Source organism: Grus americana, chromosome 3 (genome assembly GCF_028858705.1).
Source record: "Grus americana isolate bGruAme1 chromosome 3, bGruAme1.mat, whole genome shotgun sequence".
Taxonomy (NCBI): domain Eukaryota; kingdom Metazoa; phylum Chordata; class Aves; order Gruiformes; family Gruidae; genus Grus; species Grus americana.
This window is the reverse complement of record NC_072854.1, coordinates 50052014-50066048: the sequence shown is the minus strand read 5'-3', so window position 1 is coordinate 50066048 and position 14035 is coordinate 50052014. Positions and strand designations below refer to the sequence as shown.

Sequence of the window (14035 nt, the reverse complement as noted above, 5' to 3'; positions counted from 1 at the left end):
AAAGAATACTTGAGTACTGCATTTTTTTAATGCCCTTTGAAGATATTTGTTCATCAAGTAGTCAAGTAGTCTTTTCTTGTGGTTGAAGTAAAAGAATAATTCTCCTGTAGGTATCGTCAAACAGTTACTTTTCTTAATCCAGCCCTAAACTACAGGGAGCATACAAAAAAGCACACCATTTTAGATGTATTTTTTTGCATGTGCAGTGTAACGAAGTACAGAAATCAAGCATTTGGCTGTCTCATAACTTCACCTGTCCTTCCTCTGAAAGAGGGATGAGACCAATTTATTAGATTGGTTTGTACAGGATTTCCATTGATTAAAATTTTAAAAAATACAGACCCCTAGAGTGGAGGTATGATCAGTCTACCTAGATACGTGAAGCTGTTTTAAATAAAATATGCACTTCTCTGATGGACTGAAGTAATCAAGTGTTCAGACAAATCTGTGTTTCTTTTATTGTTTTCACTCTGCTCTTCAGATCTTAAAAGAAATGGTTTTAGATTTGTTTGCAATTCAGTATTGGAAAAGAAAAGTAACTTAGATGTTCCTCCTGATATAAATCTCAAAGCACTGCAGTACTCTAAATAAAGAACCCATTTAGTAAAATTTCTTGGCTCAGCTTTCTGAAAAAGCTGGCTGAAGTAATAGTTTTATAAGAAATGCATTCAGTTTCTAAGAGGTGGCATAGCGCTGCTTTGAACAGTGGGGTGTTCCATACTATTTAGCAGGTTTGAATGCATCCTCTTTGTTTCATTGTTTCTCAGAACACATGCTTGCTAGTTTCCTAAAGTATGGTTTTTATAAGAACAAATCAAATGGTGCATATGTATTAGTAATGTGGGAACACAAGTGATGTATTATCAAGAGTTTATTTGCAGACTGTGTTCTCTGCTACCATGTGACTTCCTTTTTTTTTTTTTTTTTTTTAAAATTCAGCATAAAATCAAAAGTATTCAGGATCTGGTGAGTTTGAAAGGTTCTGATCGTCGCAATTTGCTGCATTTCCTAGAAGATAAGAAATATGAAGAAGTTATGGCTGTCCTTGGCAGCTTTCCGTATGTCACTATGGATATAAAACCACAGGGTGAGTGGGAAGTCCTTTTGTTCTGTATATGTCGCTCTTCTGACATTTTGATAGTCTGTTGGCAGTGAGCTTTTGGAGGACGCTGAAACACAACTCACAGTTATTTATGTGGCCTGGAAATGACATACTTTTTTGAGTGGCGGGCTCTTGTACATGAGATTTATAGTCTGAGGAGATAAAGTACATTGAAACATTTCACAGATTCCCCAGCCAGCAGTACTTTCTCCTACAGGAACTTATCTGATATTTCATCCGTTGATTTAATATTTCATGAGCAATGTGGAATTCTGCTTGAAATACCACTTTTATTAGCTATCTTAAAAAGTTGTGCTTATTCCAGAATTTATGCTCCGCTTACTCCAGCATGGAGAGTCCTTTGTGAGATTTTGAGTTGGAGACCCTGATGACTAAATATTCATGGATTCCTCTGTGATAATCCTTGTATGTTTTTTATATCTGGCAGAATTTGTCCGTGCTATACTTAGCTGCCTTTTGTGTGCACTGTTTCCGTGAATGTATAATGCTCTTCCTTTCTGAAGAGTAGGTATGTTATTAAGCAGTTCCTGTTAGGCAGCCTTTCAGTGGAAAGTGAATTGGTTTTGCGGTCACCTTTCCTTTGTAGAAGATCAGCACTAGTAAATGTGAGATATTTGAAAGGTTGTTCTAATACTCGTTTTGAGTTTATATTGGTTGCAATGATCAAATTCAAAATGTGTGGTATGTTTTGTTTGGGTAGCCTAATTTGTAATTTGGCTCATGCATAGTCATCTGTGAAGCAAATGTTAATGGAAATAGCTATTAAAGAAGCAAAAGTCTGTTAAGCTTGATATTTCTAAATTTTGTTTATGTGTGTTTTTAAAAACAATTGAAAAAAAGACTTTATCTTCTTGTAGCACAAGATTGTACACAGTCCTGTTAATCTGCTTAAAATTTAGTCTTGGAGTATCTTCCCTTATTTTGGCAAGCAATCCTTTTCTGCCTGTAGTCGTCATTTGTCACAGAACTGTATTCAGGTGTGATATGGAGGATTAAACAATGCATATGCTTTTCTACTTAGCTTGATATTACCATTATATAAAAGATATGTGTATAAACTAGTGAATAGTAAAACTGCTTTCTTGGGGGGTGGTGGTGGCGGTGAGGGAAGTCCACACCGGGATATAACTCTTCCTCCCCAACCTGGGACATTCTCCAGTTCGTGGACTGGAGATATAAACTCCTCAGTGGCTTTCCTGTGGGTTTTATGTTTGATGTTTTAGTTAAAATAATCATTACTGTTCTTTTATTTTCCTTTGCCTTCTACTTAAAAAAGAATTAAATGCATGATTGTTAATGTGGCATTGAAATTGAGTTATTAATCATATGAAAGTCAGGAAAATCAAAGTTATGATTCCCAGAACAAATATAACAGGGTCCCTTTGGTCATGTGTGGTATTTCATGTTTCTGAAGTTTTATGCTTTAATATATAATGCGCAATATTACAGAGTTATGGTTCCCACAGCAGCTATAACTTTGAATTTTCTAACTTTCATGCAATTAAAATTTCAAACTCAATGTTGCTGTTTTATAGTTTGCTGAATTGCCAGCCCTCATCCTGATAGTATATTTGAGGTTGTAAGAGTTATTTAATACTATTTCGAAATTGTTTTTTGTTAAAAATTGTGAAATGTGTATGCTTATATTTAGACATCACAGAAACAATGTTTAATGGAAAAAAAAGGCTTTAGAGAAGTTTAATAGATGTGTTGCTTTTCTTTTTACACTAGTTTTGGATGATGAAGACAGCAACAATATTACTGTAGGTTCTCTTGTCACTGTTCTGGTCACACTAACAAGACAGACCATGGCAGTAAGTATTAAGAATAATTGTTCTTTCAGGGTAATTGCAAGTATATGCTAATAAATAGGTATTGCTGCTTTTCAAGCTCACATAGTGGTTTGTAAATAAAACTGTAAAATTAAGATTTGAAATTGAGAACTTGTGCACCTAATCCTCCCTTATGTTTTTGTTTCTGAATGAGAAAGTTTTCCTGGAATCAAACCAAAGTTCAGTCTGACTCCTTGCAGTTGTCTAGGGAACAGTAAAATAATATGGCAAGTGATACTGCCCTGAGGTTTGTAAGTAACAGGAAAAGAGACATTCAGAAACTTAGTTTTTGAACTAGAATAAAGTATTCACTCAAGTCCTTAGGATAGTGTTTGATTTCACTTTATGTGGGCTCATAATGTTACAAATCTCTTGGGTGTTTTATACACTTTTATGAAAGAAACTCAGTCCAGGAGAATGCAGAATATACATAACTTAATAGAAAGGAGGTACAGCTGTGCCACGTGAAGGAAGTGGACTGCTGAATGGGTAGCAGTGTGGCATAACCAAAATAATACTACACCCTAGTAGTTAAACTTCTGACCTGTGCTTATTTTTTAGCTTAAAATGTAGTAATGACTTTCTTTGAACAAAAAACTTAAATGCATGGAAACCAAACAAACTTTTACCTGACAAAGCCTGCACTGTCAATTTTTGCATCTGTACTGTTCAGATAATTGTCTAAGTAAATGGAAAGCCTGAGTTATGCCTCTAAGGTAAGGAGTACAAGCATGGGTGTTATAGTTGAGGATCAGATTAGCCATTGAAGCCAGTTCAGCAGACAGCAGTCTGTAGATACAAGTACCATGTGTTCATGCTATGGAATTTCAGAACGCATCATCTTGATGATGACTGAGGATGCAGCAGGTAGAGAGTGAAAGCGCTGTATTGCTATGCTGGACCTTAAAAATGAAGGAAACTGAAAACTGGCATATTGAACTGTACTTAGAAATTAATTAAAACATCTGACAGCATATAGAAAACTCATCTAACATGTTTTCTGCATGAACTCCACTAGGCAGTCTGGCATTGAGATACATGACCTACAAACTAGAGCTAGCTTTTTATATGATGCTTTTTCTTGTGGTGGTATCTCATATTTGTCATCTTTATACCAGACAGCTCCTTATGACTGATTTTTTTTTTTAATGGTATATAGTATGTTTTGAAGAAATGCATGAAAGAAATTCTATTTGTATAGACACATTCTAGTCTACATTTCATATTTCTTGTTTGATTTGTTGTCCTGTGTCCCTGAGTAGCAGTGCAGCTGTTGAAGTTTATAATGCTCTGGCAACTGGAGCAAAATTTGCGTTTTACTACTGCTTGCTTTTGTGATACAGGATTTCTGTGCTTTATAAAACAAGTAGATTCTTTGGAACAAGATGACATGTTGTAACTAAAATTCTTTAGAATGTTAGTGATGGAAAAATCCTAGACCAAATGTTCAAAACAGTGTTTAATTTTGATCTGTTAATCCCCTGTTGTGTTTGTCACTGATAAAAGAATTTGCCGTAATAAGTAAAACCTCCAGACCTGATTAAGGTGACTTAGTTTAAGTTCAAATATAAAATAATAATTTGCTCTTTTGGTACAGAGAGGCATTAATAGTTTTCACATCTTTCTCTAACCAGGAAGTGTTTGAAAAGGAACAGTCTATATGTGCAGCCGAAGAGCAACCAACAGAAGAAGGGGTAAGTGAAAAATGAATGTTCCTAGTGCTAGCTAAAGAGAACTTTCTTTCAGATCTTGCATTGCTAATTGTGTGTTTCTCAAGCATTTTTTCCCCATAAACGCTTCCCGAAGTGTCTCTTGAGCTATGCTTTCTAACTTTAGTTCTCAGCTTAAAATGCATAAAGTGCAGTGAATGCCTGAAATTTAATGAACAGAATAAATATTTTAAATACTGCTTTCCTACAGCAAGGAGATGTCAACAAAGTTAAGAGCAAAGGATGGCAGCAAAAGAATAAAGGAACCAAGAAAGCTTCAAAATCAAAGAAAAAGAAGCCGTTGAAAAAGAAACCTGTGCCACCTTCATTGCCGCCACCAAAACAGCAGAAGCAAAAACAAGCTAATGGGGTAGCTCATAGATTAATTGATATTTTAGCATTTTGTTCAGCTTATCATTCTTAATCTGATGGGGGTTTTTATCTGTCTTGTTACATCTGATTCTATGCTTTTGTAAAGCATATTTTTGTAAATAGCATTTTTTTTCCTTGATGTTTAAAAATGACTGGTAAAATAATCAGGGAACGACCACAGTAATGTTTCCATGGGCCTGCTGAAAGTTGTGCCCAACTGCTTTAGAAGTCTGGCTTCATAGTCCCTTCTTATTAGTTCTGGTTATGCTGCTTTTTGGGAGGTTCAGTACCTTCTACTTTTACTTTAAAGGAAAAAACTGAAATGAGACTTTCTTTTGCTAAGTTAAGTAGCTTTAGGACCTTTATGCTCCCATTGCATGGTGTTTTCTCCACCGCATGGGCCATATTGTAGGTACTTCCTTATATTCTCTCTAATTTTCTTATGACTTTTTGAAATGTGATCCCAGAATCAAATGCTGTTTTCTCCTATTTGTGTTGTGGATGCCATATGGAGAAGGAAAATTGCTTCCTGGCTCTTCTTAGCACATGAAGTGATCATGAAGCACGTGAAGTAGTCTTCACTGTAGACGTGCTCTGTGAAACCAGAAGTGTAGATCAAAATAGGAAATAAGGGCTATGACCTTAAGACAGGTGCTGTGAATGCTGCGTACTACAATAATGCAGACAAACTAAGTTAGAGGTATTTGTTTTGGGTTTTTTTTTCCTCTTTCTTTTCCATTAGGAAGTAGTTGCGAAGGAAGAGGAGGAGGAGATCTCTGATAAAGGAAGTGAATCTGAAGAAGAAGAAACAAACAGGGACTCTCAAAGTGAAAAAGATGATGGAAGTGACAGAGACTCTGACAGAGAACAAGATGAGAAGCAAAACAAAGATGATGAAGCTGTAAGCTTTACTTTTTCTGAAGGGTAATGTTGCCTCTGAGGTTGAGAGAAAATGCATTTTAATCCTCTAGCATCCCCTCAGGCTAGGCAACACTATGATGAAGGAGTAATATCAGTTCTCCAGAGGTTTTCAGACCTCATTCTGGCATAAGAGCTTTGTCATTACAACTCTGTTTCAGAGAGAGCAGTGAAGGGTCTTTGCAGCATAGACAGAAAACTTAAGCTGTTTTTCTCATGTCATTCTTAACTTCAGGAAAAGATTGTAATGTTTCTTTCAGCTTAATTTGATTACTAGCTACTGCAGATTTTGTGAGATAATGTCTCTGAACTTTGTTCTTTACATGCGGTGGCTGTTGCATACCGCGTAATGCGTACTGTAAGCATGCAGTAGTTGAATGAACTTGTACATGTGCTTACTAAATTCTAGTAATTGTTAATAATTTAGTTGTTTGAAACTGTAATTGTAATTGACAATGAGGCATTGTGGTGGTAGGTGATTTCTGCACCACAGGTCTTACAGTGGAAGACTTGAGTGACAGCTGCAAGTCCTGTAGAGGGTGAGAATAAGCTTTCGATGGGAAAAGAATCATCAAGCTTGTAATCAGGGTTCTTACACCTTAGGTAGGGAGTGTTTATAGGCAGTGCTGTAGAATTGACTTTTGAAGAATGTGTGCAAGCCCTGCAGATCTGTATTTTGGGGTTTGGGGGAATTTGTTTACCTGAGCAGTCTCTTCAGTTTTATTGTGGCTTTTTTTTTCTTTTAATCATAGTGTATAACCTAATCTCTACATGCCTTTCCCTCTTATAATCTGTAGTGTAGCAGAAGAACTAGCCATATGTATCATTTCCATGGGCTAAAATTTTTCTTCTTTTTTTTTTTTTTAATGCAAAAGATGGCTAGTGCACAGTAACTCTTTAAACTTGTCTTTCACAGGAGTGGCAAGAGTTACAGCAAAGTATACAGAGAAAGGAACGAGCTCTTCTTGAAACGAAGTCAAAGATAACGCATCCCGTTTACAGTCTTTTTTTTCCTGAGGTCAGTAAGAGAAAACATTACACTTGTGAAACATGAGAATTAATATAATACAAATTAATTGCTCTTTCTATATCCTTACTGTAAATATTAGGCTTTTTTAAAAGTCTAATACTTTGAAAAAATTGCTAATCTTAATTTTAAAACAGTGTTAATTTATAAAGTCCTCTTAAACTCCTTCAGATACTTTCCTAAAAACTTTTAATGTATTGTTCTATCTATCCAGTTCCCAGATACTTGCAAACTTGTGTAGAATTTAAAGTTCCAAAAAAAAGCCAATTGTGGAAGAATCTTTCCAATAGAGCTCAAAAATACAAGATCAGGTGTGGATGAGTATCAAAGGGATGTATTTGAGAGCGGTGACTCAGTATAGTAGATAGGCTGAGGTGTCTCTACAGCAGCCTTTGGCGTTGAAAGTATGTTCTGAAGTATCAGTTGTTACCGACACAAACAGCTAACTACTCAGTAGGTGTCTGAAAACCCATTACAGCAATGAAACCTTGAAAAAGATGGGATTTTTCAAAGCTTTTGTGTTCTGAGCAAGTTAGTTAGGTCTTTTGGGAGGCGACTGGATTGGAACCAGGAGGAAGGAGTATTTGGCCACACTTTCTTTCCAGGCCAGTGGTTCAGAGGGCTTCCTTTGCTTCCCTGCTGTCTGACTAGGGAACTAATCTGGGATCTCTTCTCTCTTGTCATGCTGTCTCCAATAACAGGGACGTGGGGTGTAAGGCTTATGCTTCCTCTTGTGTTTTAAAGGAGACAACTGACATGGGGAAGAACAGGAAAACATGAGAAAAAAGGAAGACACTGTGTACAGTTGCTCCCTCTTTTCAGTCCCCAAGGCTCTTTATGTCTATACCCTGTATGCTTATCGCATGTGCAAAACATACTCTGTGGTCCCCATGCTTGCGCTCATGCTGTTTCTGCTGTTTTTATATAGTTCTGCCATCACTAGAAAGCAAAGTGTGGGAAGCCAGACCTATTGCTAAGGAGCCAGACAAGATATACAAATAAACCAAAGAAATTGTTTTCCCGAAGGCCTTAGCTGACAGTTGTGTGCCCTCACGACATCTAGTTTTGTAACGGCTGATCTTAATACTGTATTTTCCTGACACTCTAAAGTACCCTCCCATCTCTCTATACAGCTTCCAGCAGTACTGCTCTTCTGGCTGCCTTAGATCATGTCAAATATGCAGCAGAGTCTTAATACCTCCTTGCTGTGAAGGCAGCTGGCTTTGGTCATCAGTCTAAGCTCAAACAGCAAGTACGTGCTATGCCCAGTGCCACTGGGCGCTAACTATTTGTATTTTTGCATTTCTTTTTTTACTGCACTGAGGGTTCCTTTGGAGACTTTGCTCACACTTACTCTGTACAGAGCTGCTTAAGCTTCAGCTGTGTGTAACCAAGCTGCTGATGTGTTTTATGATAAAACCTAAATACAGGACTACACTAATTAAAAAAAAAAAAAGTAGGGCTGAAAATGCTTGAACTTGAAAGATACACACGTATTATCTCATGGTACTGCAGTTGTAAATTTTCCAACCTCTCTTAACTGATTTCCTGATAGTTGACTGCAGCTGTACTTAGTGCTGTAGCTGCAGTTGGAGCATGTTCAGATAGAGTTGATTTGCAACATCTGAAGAACAAAATCCATCGTACTCTCTGGGTGGTTTTTTCATCTTGTGATTTAGAGCATTACATGTATTGTGGTCATGGCCATTTCCGAGATGCAGAGTTAAGGATGAAATGCTGTAGTTGTGTGAATCTCTGTATCTCCAGAATTTACAGATAATTGAGTGTAGGCAAGCCTAATATACTTGTTTTCAGGCAGTAACCTTAATGCTGTTTCATCTAAGTTTTGGGGCAGTTGATTACTCTGCCAGTGATGCATCTTTAATATATGCAGGTTCCTAAATAATTATCTTCTGCCTCTGCATCCGTGGATCCAGAAACTGCACAGATTGTAGTTTTGACATTTTTAGGTAGAAACTGGCCCTGGTGTTCCAATTTAATGAACATACTGGTTCCCTGGCATGCCAAACCTTGCACCCATCTGTTAAAGGGCATTTTGCCCACTTGCCTGTTAGCTTGCCAGATTCTCACAGGCATAAACTTTAAATTCCACCCAATAAGAGAGAGGAAAATGACACTTCTGCGCAGTTGTCCTTTCTATAAAAAAAACAGTGGTACTTTGGGGTCAGGAGCTTTACTTCCAAAGAGTTTACTCTATATGAGCATTAGATCAATGAACATCATTTGTTCTGGTATTTCTTTTCCCCCCTTGGTTGTTATTTTTATCATTTTTTGTGAAAATCCAGTTGGTAGTTTTGATCTTTGTTCTAAAAAAAAAAAATAAATTATTCCTTGCCATTGAGAGTGATGGAAACATACACAATGTATAGTAAGTCAGCACAGTGTTTTGGTGACATCAAAAAATAATGTATTGATACAAATGCAGGTCATTTTTCTATGGTTGGAGTCCTTGTAGGCCCCAAATGGTGAGTAGCCATTTCTGTAATAGATCTAGCTTCTGTAGTTCTTGTTCATCTGTGCTATTTATGCTGTTTATCCTTCTATTCCTAGAGGCCCCTTGGCTAGGAAATAAACACTTCAACTGCATAAGATTCTTCTTTGCTAGAGCTGTCAAGGAGATTGACAGTATATTTATTGTTGAAACTTACAGATAAAATAACTTATGCCTTGTAATCACATGGGACAGCTTTTCATAAAGAAAATCACTTAGAATAGTTGTAGAAAGGTCATCTTATAATTCTATGATTTCTGGTCATATTCATATAGTATATGAATAGGTTTTTGTCCTGTTCTCAGTGCAAGTTCTAAACAGGTGAAGGAATTGCTGTTGCTTTACTGCGATGTAGTTGGTTTTGCTTTTATACACTGTAAAATGGGCATTAACATATTGAGTTAATTTTACACTCCTCTGCTCTAGGACTCAACAGTGCTAATCAGGGTGTTTCAGTTGCTGGTGTGAGTGTCTTGCTGTTGTAAATCTATAGTTTGCTAGTTGAATATTTCAGTGAGATGGTGATAATTATTACTAGCGTAACAATTAGTCGCTTCAAAAGAGAAAAGGAGTTGATTTAGCTTTTGTAATTTTTCAACCTGCATTATTTAAGCTTCAGATCACCAAACATTGACTTCTGAAGTGTTTCAAAAACAAAAAAAAACCCCACAAACCCACACCAAAACTACTGAACTCTTGACTCTTTCAGTAGAGACAAAATTCTTCAAATTCTCCATATTAACATCATTTGCTTCCCACCTGTGGAATTTGGAAGGGGCTCAGAGGTGGTATTAAAGTCCTTTATATCTTTTCATTCAGTCCCTTTAATGCTGTTAGATTAAAAACAAAACAACCACTTTCATGCAGTGCTGAAGCAACTACCTGGTGGTTGTTGGTGTAATTATATAAAAATTGGCCTCCTGGTTTGAAGTGTGACTTGTAACTGTCATAAGATGCACTCTTTAGGGCATTTTATAAATGTGATCGGTTACCAGACCATCAGGGGTGGGTAAAAATGGTTTTGGAACACAGTTCAGGAGCCCAGTATTTGGGTTGTCTAAAAGGTGTGGGGTTGTCCCCTTTTTTGCCCTAAGGGTAAGACTATGCTGTTATGACTATTACCTATCCACTAAAATATTTCTTCATAACTATGAAGTCGTCGTGTCCCGCCCTCCCACTATTCTCACTTTTTTTAACGAAAGACTTAAAGAGGTGAAGGAAGGGAAACTTGCTTTTCAGTACTAAACTAACCTCTTTGCAATAGAAAGGTTGTGTTGAAGTGGATTTTGCCAAAAATGTGTGCCAGAGAGTTAACCAAAGTGGAGTAGCGGTTAAACGAAGAACAGTTGATGCTGAGGAGCTATATAGTCTTTCCCATTTGAGAATGGTTGTGCCTGTGCTGCTGAACTGCACCACGGTCTTAAAAATCTGACTCAAATTGAGGGATAAACTGTTACTTTTGTACAGTGTTGCTGTCTTTTACGAAGGACCGTACTCATTTAATTTCATTTAGTTTGGGAACTCTGCTTTAGTGCCTGCAGTGGCAAGACCTTTGAGACCTGCAGCTGTTTTGAAGGCTGTGTGTGGTAGGCAGCAGTTGTTGGGTATCCTTTTCAAATTTCAATATTGCCTGCAGTTCATACTTCCTTGAAGTAAAATCTGGGTATGTCCAAATTCCAACTTTCAGCAGATTCCCACTTTCTGGAGGGGGGGGAGAGGAAGTGGGGCAAAGCATACTTTCCTGAAAAAGATTGTTTACTGGGAAGAATATCTGTCTTTTGGCATGTCTTGCTTTATATGCTGACTTTTTTTATCCAGACTGGATTTCTGCGGACAGACCTAAGGTAGTATTGTGTTGCATGAAGTTGTTCGTTAATCCTCAGTGGACGCAATTCTTCAGACCAGTTCCACGTCTCACATGGTAGCTTAGGCTGAATATACAGAATGAAGCCTTTGGAGACCAGCAGTTACCTGTGATAACCTGTTTGCTTTCAATGTGCAGTATATACTATATATTTAATTCATACACATCCAAGAGTTTTAAACACTGAACACAAATCATTTTCTTTCTATCTGTTTTGTAAGGACCAGTGAATCATAATTACATCTTACAAAGTGTAGGGACATCACTTTATATGACTAACAATCTTTTTGTTTTGTTTTTGTTTTTTTGGTTTTTTTTTCTTTTATGAAAGGAAAAACAAGAATGGTGGTGGCTATATATTGCAGATCGGAAGGAGCAGATGCTAATATGTATGCCATATCATGTTTGTACACTAAAAGATAAAGAAGAGGTAAAGTACATGAAGAATTTTCTTTTGGGTATTGCAAAACTGTACTGACGTGTCTTGTGGTATGCAAATACATTTAGATTTTAATTTTTCTCATACTTATTTCTTAAGATGGCAAACAAATTTTACTCTCCTAATAAAAGTGGAGAAGAGCCTTTTAACTGTGAAAATTGAAAATAAAGAAAAAATAATTTAAGATGACTTTAAAGTTTCTTTGCAGAATGTTTTTTTCCCCGATATCAAAAGCTGATGAAAACCAGTATTTTTACCCAATGATCATTCTTAAAGATATTCAAATGTGTGAGAATTATTAAGTGTTCTTCTTCTGTAAGGCAGAGGCTGTGACAAATTAATTAGCCTTGGCTCATATGAACCTTTCTGAGACTGTAACCTTTGACTGTGTTCTTTGCTTTTCTGAAAAATGGAGATTTTATGTATTTTGTTCTTTTAAACTAGATTTTATGTTCAATTTCAAATAACAGTAGAGTTAAGCTAATACTTTCAGCAGACTAAGTATTTTAACCCATTTGGGGTTTTGAGATTTAGAAAGCATACAACAGGGTGAAATTGTGTACTTAATGTAGAGTTACTTGGTCTAATTCAGAAAAAAATGTGACCCGATGATTATTCAGCTTTCATGGAAGGTATTGTGCTTGGGTATTCTGTCTCTTCTGCGGGTACTTTATTACGTAGAGATTTTCAAGGAAGTGTCACTTGTAAGAAACTGAAACTTTTTAAGAAGAAAAAGTATTATTCTGTAGTAATATTTATTGCTCGTTAGAGTACTCGGGTGCTTGTTCTCGTGTGTCACTTGAAAGCACTAAGAGCGTGAATTCTGTTTTGTAGGTAGAGCTGAAGTTCCCAGCACCAGGCAAGCCTGGAAACTATCAGTACACAGTTTATTTAAGATCGGATTCATATATGGGATTGGACCAGATTAAACCATTGAAGGTGATGTGTAATTGTGTTATATATTTGTATTATATTGAAAGCTACTTCATATGGCTATTGGAACCCCAAAAGTCCTGTTATCTTTAAGAATTCAAGCTGTCCTAATTTTCAGACAGTGGCAAGGAGGGGCTTATATTATAAAGCAGTTTCTGCCTGATGCCAATAGTGACAATTTTGTGATGGATTAAATGGGACTAAATTTTGTGATGCTTTCCAGCACCTGAATATTTTAATACATGTTTTCTCAAATTTATTCAATTCTGCAGTATGGTTGGCTCTGGCTTTATACCTTGAGATCTGCCATGCCATTTCCCTGCCCTTCGTCCTAAATACGTCCAGTTAATGAGAAAAATCTGGCATGCCCTATTTCTGGAAGCAGTTGTTCATTTTGTTTTGGGGTTTTTGGTGGTTTTTTTGGTTTGTTTTTTTTTTAACTATCAATTTTGTGTGATGGGTTGTTTTGGTGGGTTTTTTGTTTTCCCAACTTGATGTGTATTGTCTTGTAACCCTTTCCCCCCCTTTTTTCTTTATGTAATTAAAGCTGGAAGTTCATGAAGCAAAACCAGTGCCAGAAAATCATCCACAATGGGATACAGCAATAGAAGGTGATGAGGACCAGGAAGACAGCGAGGGCTTTGAAGACAGTTTTGAGGAGGAAGAGGAAGAGGAGGAAGATGATGATTAAACAATACTATTGATTGACTACAATATCTGTACACACTGCAAACTCTTGGTCTGACTGTGGAACTGTACAATAACCAAGAAACACAGTACAGAAGCTTTGAGAAGGCTGAGTTTAATTTTTCTTTACCAATTAAGAGTGCATTATGTTAACTTCTCAGTGGAGGTGAAACAAATCTGTTGCCATTGATACACCCTGGAATATGCTTATGGCTCATTATAGCCTTCAAGTGCAGGATGGTGCATTTGTTTCAATTGAAAATAAAAGCTTTTTTATTATAAATGTCTGAAAGTGTGGGCTATGTATTGTCTGATCAGTATAGGGTCCAATTTAAATAAAAGGTACTGTTAGATAGGAGCAAACTTTAAATCAATTTTTCTGCATTAGGGATTTATTTTAGAAAACGTTTTGGTATATTTGACATTACAGATCTCTGTTGATTGAAACAACATCTGCTCAACTTTCAAACTTGATTGGTTCTGTGGTATTCATTAAATATTTTGCTGTGATACTGCTCCACGTCATTCATAGCTTTAAAAATCTGTTTTACTTAACTCGATCATTATAAATTGGCATCTTACCCATTGCCACATTCCATATATTCTGGAGGGCTGCTTT

General features: G+C 36.6%; 1 protein-coding gene across 1 annotated transcript in view; it reads left to right on the top strand.

Moving 5' to 3' along the window:
• SEC63 (SEC63 homolog, protein translocation regulator) overlaps nucleotides 1-13699 on the top strand; it is a 63474-nt gene extending 49775 nt beyond the window's left edge. The window contains exons 13-21 of the mRNA XM_054819821.1: nucleotides 940-1087; nucleotides 2855-2937; nucleotides 4590-4649; nucleotides 4876-5034; nucleotides 5779-5937; nucleotides 6871-6972; nucleotides 11689-11787; nucleotides 12631-12735; nucleotides 13277-13699. Of these exons, the coding sequence (XP_054675796.1) occupies nucleotides 940-1087; nucleotides 2855-2937; nucleotides 4590-4649; nucleotides 4876-5034; nucleotides 5779-5937; nucleotides 6871-6972; nucleotides 11689-11787; nucleotides 12631-12735; nucleotides 13277-13420 (1059 nt within the window). The 3' untranslated portion in view covers nucleotides 13421-13699. The remainder of the gene's footprint in view (nucleotides 1-939; nucleotides 1088-2854; nucleotides 2938-4589; nucleotides 4650-4875; nucleotides 5035-5778; nucleotides 5938-6870; nucleotides 6973-11688; nucleotides 11788-12630; nucleotides 12736-13276) is intronic.
• Nucleotides 13700-14035: the final 336 nt, after the last annotated feature.